The sequence below is a fragment of the Rhamphochromis sp. 'chilingali' genome, assembly GCF_963969265.1.
Source record: "Rhamphochromis sp. 'chilingali' genome assembly, chromosome: 6".
Taxonomy (NCBI): Eukaryota; Metazoa; Chordata; class Actinopteri; order Cichliformes; family Cichlidae; genus Rhamphochromis; species Rhamphochromis sp. 'chilingali'.
In genome coordinates, this window is record NC_137933.1 from 19,098,528 (window position 1) to 19,109,393 (window position 10,866).

Here is a 10,866-nt window from a genome sequence, read left to right on the forward strand (position 1 = left end):
TATTTCACAGTGTTGCAAAGATGTTGCTCTGTCTGGCAAAATAATCACTATGACAAGCAAGTAGATATCCTGGTGCTAAAAATACATGTGATCGACTATTTCTGAGGTCTGACTGTAGTATTTTATTACATGGCATATCGATCGTGGCTGAAGATGATGTGCCCGCTCAGGTATTCTCAGTCCCAATAAAGCTCACTGATGCTATTTTTGAGGGATTACTTGAGAATATGTGTCAGATATACTTCATACGCCTACTCTCATTTTTTATTCATTAGCCAGGAGGCAGAATTTTTCCATAGACATCAGGTGGAAATGAAACCAGGTGAGGTAATGCAACCTCTTGAACACCTACACAGTGACAAAGGACAGCAATGACAAGGTCAAGTGTTATCGAAGTTATTTTCTCCGATGTAAGATAAAATATGCCATTGATGACAATGTTGTATTTTTCCTACCAGTAATGCATCACTTAATTTACTTAACCATTGGTTTCTATGCACTGTTGTAAATTATTTATTTTCTGTGAATTTTTTTATCACGTTCAGTGTAAAACAAATCAGTAGCTACTGGATTTGATACAAATGAGAGCAGACACTGCCACCTGCAGGACGATAAACACAAGCTGAATATGCTAGAGATCAAATAAATGGGTAACTAAAATCTGAATGAGAATAAAATAAATCTGACAAAGAAAATAACAATTTAAGAATGTAGAAACAAGGTGCAGGAGAGAAAAAAAAGCATTTATTTAATGATACATTAAATTAAATAAAGCAGTATTTGAACAGCTACATATTTTAAATAACCATTTAAATGTTTAAACAGACATGTAAATATAAATTTCATTTTATGAAAATATTTTTGATGAATAGCAGAAAAATAAGAATTCAGTCTAGAACTTTAATAAAACAGCCAAACCTGCCATCTGCTGGACAAATATTGTAGCTAAACTCTAGGGACCATAGATATATGTCGATAAATATACGACAGCAAAACAAATCGGCTCTGTATTCTAAAATGTTACTGGACTTCTCCAAGTATGGTGGTTATCACGTTTATGTATTGCTGTACTATATTTTCAGTCTGGTAGTAATACATACTGAAACATATATTACAGTTTTCTGACATTAAGTCCTTCTCCTTACAAAATATTTGCTAATACATTGATTCTTAACATTTTAACATTATAGTATTTAACATTTTGTATTTTTAGTTGTTCAAAGCAGTGTATTCTTAGACATCTTCAACACAGGTGGTAAATATTTAACCAATCACAGCCCAGATTTCCCACTGCTCTTCAACCTAGCTACTAATTACCTTGAACTCTTGCCTCTTCTAATCAATGATAGAGTTTAAACATTTGCTTTAATTACTCCACCTAATTCTGGATAACAGGTAAAAGGTTACAGTCACGCAACTGTTACAGCAACTCAAATGGTGAACACGAACACAGATTTTAGGTGAAAACTCTATAACTTTTTTCCCCCTGTTGCTGGTTCATAGATGTAATAATAATAATAATAATAATAATAATAATAATACATCCTGCACAATAATAACCATCGTGTGATGCTGCCGACAGAATTAATAATGATCTGATCATCACAGAACGCTTCAAAGATTTTAAATAGGGCCTTGTTTGGACTCCTGAAGTTTAATAAGACCTTAACATTTACCATGTTTTGGGATTAATAGCATTTGTGGACTGTAAACAGCCTGACTTTCATGCACTCAATTATGGTCCACGGAGCAGTTGAGATAAAAGCATCACTGGCCCTACTGGAAGGAATCTATAGCCACAAGGACTGGGAATCCAGGCTGGATTAACAAGGAATCAATGGCAATCAGTACGGGGGGTTTAGATCTGCAGACAGCAAAGGGATATGGCATTAGTCTGGAAACAGCTACAGACTACAACGATATGGGATTAGCAGGTATATATGATAAAAGGAGTGAAAAGGTTTTGTGCTTGTTGTTGTGCCCTCTTGTTTTCCTTAATCGTTGGTTCAAGTATTGGTGCAACCTATTAAACTTACAGTTTGTGATTGTGATAATGATAATAATGACTGTAAATGCTGGTTTTATTCTACTTCCTAGTAAACTTAACAAAATCCTTTTTTTTGGCCCCTAAAATAATTCCCTCTACTGCCATTAAAGTTTCACATGGGTGGGGGGTACACCACCAGGGATGACAATTATTGCAACGTTTTACTTCTGTTTTACCTACAATCACAAACCCTTCAAGATAAGCTATCGTGAGGTGAAAGTATTCTCGTGTTATTGCAGTTACTGTTGTCTAAAAACAGCGTTGGTTATTTATGACTTCAGACCTCCAGAGGTCATATTAATTGGAGGAACGCACTCTCCTCCCTTTGATAGGCTGGGGAGGCCTGAAGTTGTTTTCCATCCGCATCTTCTGATCGTCGTCCTCTTCGGTGAACAGAAGCATTCTGAACATCCCCAGCTGCATTCAGAGGGACAGAAACATGAACTTTGGAAAAGACATTCATTTCCTGCACAACCCTTCCTCCATATTAGATGCTATAATAAGACAAATATGCAGAGTATAACTTAACAAATCCCATGAAAGGTCCAATAATCAACAACATATGCTCATCTCTAAAGCAAACCTGGCTTCCCATCTCCAAGCACACTTATACTGTAGTCATAATTCAAAAACAGATTTCTGTAAACAATTGCCTACAGCATTTGGGCAGTTTTCTGCAATAATTACTCAAACAGCAGCAGGTTTAGCAAATTTTTTAGAGGCAGTTTGATGCTGCACTGACAGCAGAACACACGTAGGATCAGCTTAGATCAATTTAGAACTTTCTAATGACCTTCTAGTGTTTCTCACTGCAAAGCTGTGGCTCACTGATGAGTTTTAATACAGCTCCATGGCACAGATAAAACAGCTTCCTAAACTTACAAGTACCCACAAAACCAAGTTAGAGTTTGGCACTTCCTCTCTAACTCTGTGTCTACCATTATGTAGGGAAATGAAAAACAGTAATTCCTACAGGAGTAATTCCTTATTATATAAAGGCTTTTCCCTGCTGGGTCTCCATGTAAGCAGTTTTCAATTAAATCCCTGTACCCATCCAGTCACCCATCAGGATAATCAGCTGGAGGGGATCAAAGGCTTGAGGAATGGAGTTATAGTCTGTGGGGCCAGTTGCCTGTCTTACATTCACCCCAAGCAATGCTACAGATATGGGTTTATAGATAGTTCATGACCAACACCCACAGTGCCTCCACCAATAAAACCTCTGGTTCCTCATGTACAATTATAGATTTGCAAAACAGGCAACTAGAGAAAATAAAGGGAAAAAAAAATCAACAAATTAATAGAATAATCCTGAGACTGGCCAGCAGTGGCTACAAGAGACTCACAGGGGGACCTGGAAGGCGTGTGCAGGCATCCAGTTAGTTAATTTTGACATCCTGCAGTTATCAGACCTTAACTTTCTGATTAAATTCTGTGCTAAGAGGCGTGGATAAAAAAAAAAAAAAAAAAGATCTTTATGAACTGTGGTTTGAAAACAAAGGAAACCTTGACTGGTGCAAAGATGGCAGCACATATGGACGTATGCAGCGGCACAGCGCTCCCAACTATTGTGCACCTTTTATGTTTTTACACCTTTTCATTGAGTCTTCCTGCAATCTACTGATCACTTTCATTCTTCAGGAACTAACAGACATCTGTCTCAGCTTTGAACCTGGACTTTACTTCGGATTGGACCAACAGTATCCCACCTGAGATTGCAAGACCACTGTGTCCTCTGTGGTTTACTGTCGGGAACAGCAAGCAATGCAGACGGCACAGGGAGAGGAAACGCAAGAGAAAAGTAGGGATGGAGCGCTTGCTATCGCTCCAGCTGCGAAAACAACACAAATCACCCCTTCCATCCTCTTCATTACCAATGCCAGATTTACTACAACCACTTTGTCCGGAGGTGTTGTCTGCTGACTGTAAGTCCTGGCTTCATCCAAACATCCACTGCCTCATTGGAGTTACCAGGTCAGACCCTACACCGCCAGGACCGCAAAACAAAGACTCTGATAAGGCTCTGTGCTTATGTGCTAGACCACCCCTCCCCCTAAAGGCTATTTTTTTCTTTCTATACACTCCCTGAAGACCAGTGGAGCATAGCCAACCATAATACAGACGAAGACTCGTGGCTGTCACAACTGAGTGATCAACTGGCGCTTCAATGCCTCAAGCTATACTGGCTTACAGATGAATGTAGGTCACAATTTCTGACAGTTTCACGGTTCTGTTTAATACGTTCATTTTTTAACTAAACGCTATGAAAAAACGATCACACCTGATATTCTTCTTCTGAAGCAACGATTGTAGATCTTCTACTTTAGTAAAACAGAGCTTTTGCCAGAGTCATTACCCACTGCTGAGTACTACTTAATGATGTCTCTGAGTGGCTGTATAACAGAACGTGGAATAATCATTATCTATTACAGATAAGATTATTGGTGGAGTATAGACTCATTTACTGTTAATGATTCATCCCCAACACAATCATGTCATGACAATATAGCCACACTTCTCCGTCTCCATTTTGTAGAACAGAAAACGTTTCTAATGCAAAACAAAAGCACTGCCTAAGTTAGAAACTGGGTGTGTAAAGTGGTCACAATTGCAGCACTCACCTGCTTTTCAGACACTTCGATTGGCTCCTTCAGGATGATCCAGATAACACTCTCGTGTAGCGGAGGTGTGGTTAGAGAGCCGAGGTAGGTCCAGTAGTGAAGACTGCTGGGAAGCAGGCAGTTGGGGTTGAAACCTTTGAAATCTGTGATACTGCCCTGAAACATAAAGACAATATAGCTGCAACACTGCAAAAATGCAACTCACAGACCATTCTTTTTTTTATATATGCAATAAAATAAGTCAACAATCACAGCTAGGCTACTCACTTTATACTTCACCATGTACAGAACATCCGTTATCATGTGGAGCCATCTGTGGTCATCACCTGTCTTACATAACAGATAGATATATTTTTACACACACATGCATGCGCCACGTTTCTCACATATTATTAACTTCCACTAAGATGGTTTCATACTATCATTATCGGGCATGAGGACAGAAGATGGGATTGAGAGAAATGTCTTACTTCTAAAAAGATACCAAGAACGGCAAGACCATCGGGCGCAGTTGATGCCTCTCCATACGTTTTGTACTTGACAGCATTCCAGTGAACTAAATGAAGCTACAAGCGAGGAAACAAAAAGAATAAGAAAAATAAGGTAAATAAATGAAGTCATGCATACCACATTGCAGCCCTTTCTGTGTGCTATGAAATAAGAGAATATCAGTATCTTTTTATGAGTATAAATATCTTTTTATAGCAAAGTCTGCACCACCACCTGTTACCATATACATTTTTACCAGTACACACACCCTATTATAATTATATAAGTTTTCTTAACCTGCATTTGGCCATCAGATACTGAGATAAAGGATTTAAACTCAACAGAAACCTACCTCAGATGCAAAGCCTTCTCCTGAAACAGTGTGTTCAGAGCCTCCATGTCCTTTTCCACCCCAGTGGAAATGAAATTGTTTCAGTCTGTAGGGGTTATCGAGTGGGCCTCCCTTGATCACTGTGGGAGATACAGAGAGATGTACTGTAGAGGTAAACAAAAAAAAAAAGTGTTGGTGTTTCCGTGCAAGCACTTCCCCATACCTTTTGTTGTTTGATTTCTCTTCGCAGGTCTCTGCCTCACAAAATTTAGAGCCCTAAAATGTTCTTCTTTGCATGCTCTTTTCAGGAGTCGCTACAGCAGAGGCTCTGCTTCTCTCTGCTCTACTTACATCTTGTCTCCTCTTTTACGACATTCATGAACCACCTCTAAGGTCTCTTCCTCCTGCCTGGCAGTCCCATATTCAACATCTTTGGTCCAATAGAACCACTATCCCTCCTCTTAACATGCCCAAACCATCTCAGTCTTCCTTTAACTTGGTCTCCAAAATGCTCAACCTGAGCTTTCCTTCTGATGTACTCATTTCTGATTCTCATATGGTATAATCTCAGTGAAAATCTTAACATCTTCCATACTTCCACCTCCAGCTCTGAGTCCTGTTTTTTGTCACCAAAGATCACAATGTAATCTGTGAACTGTGCAAATATCACAGTTCACAGAGACTCCTGTCTGACCTCATCTGTCAACCTGTCATCAGTGTAGAAAACAAGAAGGGGTTTGGAGACAATCCATGATGTGATCTCACATCTACCTTGAATCCATCTGTGACTCCTAGCAGACGCCTCACCGCTGCCTTGTTGTCCTCATACATGTTCTATGCTTTCTCTAGAACCATGAAGACTTAGTTCAGCTCCATCTAACCTTCTCTATGTCACTCCATAGTGCCCTAAAATGACTTGTTGCATGCATAAATAAAAATAAAAGTGAATTTGAATATCTGCGAAGGCATTAGAAAATGTCATTTCATGAGAACACATCACAAACTATCCTTTGTGTAGCATCACACGAACGTCTGACATCATTAGTCAACACCCAGGAGTAGGGATGGGTATCGTTTAGGTTTTAACCGATACCAGTACCAAACCGGTACTTTTGAAACGGTGCCGGTGCTTAAACGGTGCTCGAACCGGTGCTTAAAGAATGAAGAACACAAACTTTGTCCAAAAACCTCTCATGTTTAGCTGTTTTTTTGTAAAAAGGCAACAATGTCAGCCTTTTCTGCAGCTATAGGGGATTTATGGTATCACTGTTGACTGGAAGCAGTGCTTAATCAATGGGGGAAAAAACCACCAACTTTGTCCAAAAACCTCTCATGTTTAACTGTTTCCCACTTTTTCTTTGGTCATTTTAGCCTTTTTGGCCAGGGTGAAGGGAGTATCTGCCATCAAACAAGAAGACAGCCGCATGTAGCTATGATGATGTTTGCTAGTTCACCTTACGTGCATTCATTTAATAACGTGGTTAGCCTACTCAATGTAAATTACACACGAACAACATTAAGCTACTCACGCAGAGAAGAACGGCTGCTGCTGCCATCATCATCCGTCATCATTTCTGCTACACTGGCAGGGCTAGGGGCCAGGACTCTCCTCTTCGGGTTCTTGGGGGATGTTGCAAACTCCAGGACCGATAACAGGCAGTAGATGTGTGAGGAGTGTGGTCTCGCAGCAAGCTATCAAATACGGTGCATTTCTCTGCTTTTAAAAAAACACTATGTGTCGCCAGGTGTTTCATCAGATTCGAGGTGTTACCTCCTTTGCACAGCATCACCTTAAAGCACTTGTTGCAGGCTGCTGAGTTTGCATCTTTTGCTGTGAAGTACAGCCATACTTTTGACCGCTTCACCTTGGGCGTTTCCATCTGTAGCTCTACTCTAAAAGAACGTACGCACCTGGGCCCGCCTACTACGCTTGCAAAGGTTAAATGATTGGCTGGAATCCAAAGCGTATGACATCTCAGGAAAAAAAAAGCACCAAAATAAAGCACCGAGATGTGCGCTGCTTTTCGGTCTCCATCATGGCACCGGATACCGGTACCCATCCCTACCCAGGAGGTTTCAAATCATCGAATTTTGCAGTCAAAGCTGATATAGAAGCAAAGTCTCCAATGTCACGTTTCACAGACCTCTGTGGGCACCAGCTTAAGCTTCAGATGCAAATTGCCAGTCTCATGCAAAATCAAGATTAGGATATTTTGAACTTGTTTTTCAGTTTTAACAAGGGTAAATAGTAACTTTAATCTATGCCACGATGAGAACAGGAGACCCTGCAGACTGCTTTGTGGCTGTGGTATGCATTGCTGGATGTGGACTTTTTCCACTGTTATGATGATTGTTATTCATTGTGATGCTGCTGACATCGTTGTGACAAAAAGGATCAGATGATTCAAGGTCACATTAGCTGTGTAGGAGTGGCACAAAATGTGAAACAATGATCAACAATATGATATTAATGTTAATAATATGTAGATATCATTTTACACCATCTACATTGTAGTGATAAATATGTATAAATGAATAATGTGCAGAGTCAGGTAGCAATGTTGTAAATCCTGACCTTCGTAACGCTACTGTTAATATCTGTCTGAGGAAAGAAGAGCATAAACCACCTGCACTTATGAATCATGTTAGCTATTATAATTCTGTTTTATTATAACAACTTTAACAGTGTGCACCTGTCTCAGTATAACTGTTTTTGGCATTCCCAAAATGTTGATTCTGTTCACCTGGATGTGGCGTTTTCAGTGCGACAAAAGTTTTGTCACTCATCCAAGTGAGTTCTGAGGAAGACGTGTAATGGCAAACAAACAACGGGTTTAGAGGATTTGTGCAGAACATTTGAAATACAGAGAAATCGTGCTAAGGTTGTAGTTGATGGCAGTTTTTTTGAGGGTGTTTTATTTCATCGTTATTATCGATATTTCAGCAAACAGCCATTTGGCTGTTTTGTGATAACCGTCAGAGCAAAACAGCCTACTTTTCCGAGCTTATCATTCATGCTAATGTCTGGCTGGTTAACACAGATCTACCCAGTGATAAAGACAAATATTGTCATCATAACCACTGAGATCATCCAACATCATTATATTTCTTGTCCAGCAGACAGACAGTCATGCAGATAAGTGCTGCTTACGCTTTCCTGCAGCATAATAAGAGGCTTATTTGCAAACTGTGATAATAATCAGCTTTACACGTGGTTTTGCTTTCGAGAAATCAAGGGAAGGATTACTGGAAGTAAACTTTTAGCACAGATTTCCCCCTCATGTAACTGGCAGCAGATGTCAGACTGAAGATCAAGTTTGTCTTCGGCTGCTATTATAGTTGCACGGCAGTTATATAAACTTCTAAAACAGATATGGGCATGTTTGTAACACATATAATACATATATAACACATATAATATAACTACAACAGGTAAAGTGGAACGAGAATATCATTGAAGTGAATTTAAAACAAACAAACAAACAAACAAAACAAAAGCACTATTTTCTCACCTGAACGATCATCTGAGTCATTGAACTCCACAACTACGGAGTGTCCATTGTTGGAGATGTTAATGGAGGTGCAGTGGTCATAATTTGTCATTATAGGGCCTAGATCGCGGTCATGTGAGGCCTCATTGGGGACGATATCAATTGGTGATTGCCGGTTCCCCTCCGCAACAGGGTAGTTTTTATACCATGAAGAGGGACCTATGGGAGAAACAAATATAATCAAAAACAAACACATTTACAACACACACAATTCTGCAACTACAATGATCTGCACCAGATCTGTTAGTGTGTCACCTAACAATAAACCTGCAACTAAACTAATGAAGCTTTCTCCCTCCAGGCCACAACTAAAGGCTGGTGGCATAATCTAAAACTTTGGTCCTAAACAGGTATCGGGGAATTCAGATAGACTTTCTCAATAACATTAAGGCAATGTAGCACAGCACAGAATAAGTCTGCTTAAGAACATTAGACAGAGCAAAATTAAAAATATTACACTCTCTGTAACTCAGGGCAAATTCGACTGGACTGTCAGGTTGAGGTGAAACCGTTTATCCCATTAAGCGTAGGGCTAATCGGGATTTAAAGGCTGTCTTTAACGTCTGAGTAAAACACGAAGCACCGCAAACAGGCCGTTTATTCCAGTTAAATTGCTAATTGCCTCCACGCAGGAAAACAGTGCCTGGAGCTTGCAGGTTGGAACATCTCACCGTCCTCCTTCCCGTATCCCCAGTGATGTCCCGTCATTGTCCCTGTCTGCAGGTTCCAGTCGGACCAAGCGGCACTTCGTTGCGCACGTGAAGGACAGGTAGGGACATCAGCGGGTACAGCTGTTCAACAAGTTTACTGGCAATGGGGAAGGTACCTCTTTTTGCCACGCCCACACGTGTGGGCGCGCGCACGACCATTGAACGCTAAAATAGACACCTCGTTGAAAAAAAGAAAAATAAGCGAAATCAAGAATGTGATCTACTAAAAGGTTCCCTTTGAGAAATCTTCCTCGCACTGCTTCCATGATGTAGACATGCCAAATCAATATTATTTAGTTTGTGCAATATTTTTTTTGTTAATTGCTGCTGCTTGTAGGTTTGGGATCTTTATTAAATTTAAAAAAAAATTGTCAAATTCTTAATTAGATGTATTATTATTCATCCGAAACCTTGGCCCCGTAGAAGTTTAATGTCACATTTGAGTATTTTACTAACATACAGATGTACTGTAATCCCCCTTTTTTCTTTAGGTATTTCTTTCTGCTTCAGCTTTATACTCTAAGCTATATACTATATTTTGTAATAATCTATTATATAGAAGAATACTTTATACTCCATACCACTTATTTTAAAGCTTTAGTTACTTTTTTTTTTAATTGTTATAGATCCCAGGAAGACCCAAGCAATTACAATCATAAACACCTGCAGTGATATAATCTGTATGATTCTTACAGAAGCCATTTTATATGAGTGAGGTATTAGGTATTGAAAATATATTTTGATTTTTACACAGGTTGCACTAATAATAAGTTTACTTAAGTTAAAAGACTAAAAGACTATTTAACTGTGCAAATAATTATGTTTAAACTCCTCTGTAGCATTACTTTTCAGGTAATAAAACTAACTGTTTTTTGTGAGTAACATCATCTCTAAACCATTCATCACAGCAAGTCTCACTGCCATCTTGTAATCCTTCATTTTCACTCTTTCTGCTATCCTTCTGTCATAAATCACCCCAACACTCGTCTCCAGCCACTCCACCCAGCCTGCGCTCTCTTCTTCACCTCTCTTGTGCACTTGTTTGGTACCTTGGTTGACCCCGGGTATTTAAACTCTGGGTATTTAAACTCATGTAACTTCACTACTCTTTACATAT

At 39.4% G+C, this 10,866-nt stretch overlaps 1 protein-coding gene across 2 annotated transcripts; it reads right to left on the reverse strand.

The window, feature by feature from the left end:
- Positions 1–730: 730 nt before the first annotated feature.
- ca7 (carbonic anhydrase VII) lies at positions 731–9,983 on the reverse strand. 2 transcript variants are annotated; one of them, XR_013971898.1, is made up of 8 exons: positions 9,711–9,983; positions 9,001–9,198; positions 5,510–5,628; positions 5,139–5,234; positions 4,936–4,998; positions 4,669–4,824; positions 3,757–4,029; positions 2,390–2,464 (listed from the first exon to the last, which is right to left on the reverse strand). XR_013971898.1 is itself a non-coding variant. In XM_080884540.1 (7 exons), the coding sequence occupies exons 1-7, from the start codon at positions 9,745–9,747 to the stop codon at positions 2,345–2,347; spliced, it is 789 nt and encodes a 262-aa protein (XP_080740666.1). In that variant the 5' UTR covers positions 9,748–9,975; the 3' UTR covers positions 731–2,344. The 2 variants fall into 2 exon arrangements, 1 of the variants encoding a protein (XP_080740666.1); XM_080884540.1 differs by lacking the exon at positions 3,757–4,029 and having other exon boundaries at positions 731–2,464; positions 9,711–9,975.
- Between the last annotated feature and the right edge of the window lie 883 nt (positions 9,984–10,866).

What these genes read in the sequence shown, in the direction of transcription:
- ca7 (XM_080884540.1), bottom strand. Translation starts at nt 9,747, where the DNA reads ATGACGGGACATCACTGGGGATACGGGAAGGAGGACG. An exon ending in GAGAAGGCTTTGCATCTGAG is followed by an intron (nt 5,235 to 5,509) that starts GTAGGTTTCTGT and finishes CCTCGCTTGTAG; the next exon opens with CTTCATTTAGTTCACTGGAA. An exon ending in TCGAAGTGTCTGAAAAGCAG is followed by an intron (nt 2,465 to 4,668) that starts GTGAGTGCTGCA and finishes CTCTGAATGCAG; the next exon opens with CTGGGGATGTTCAGAATGCT.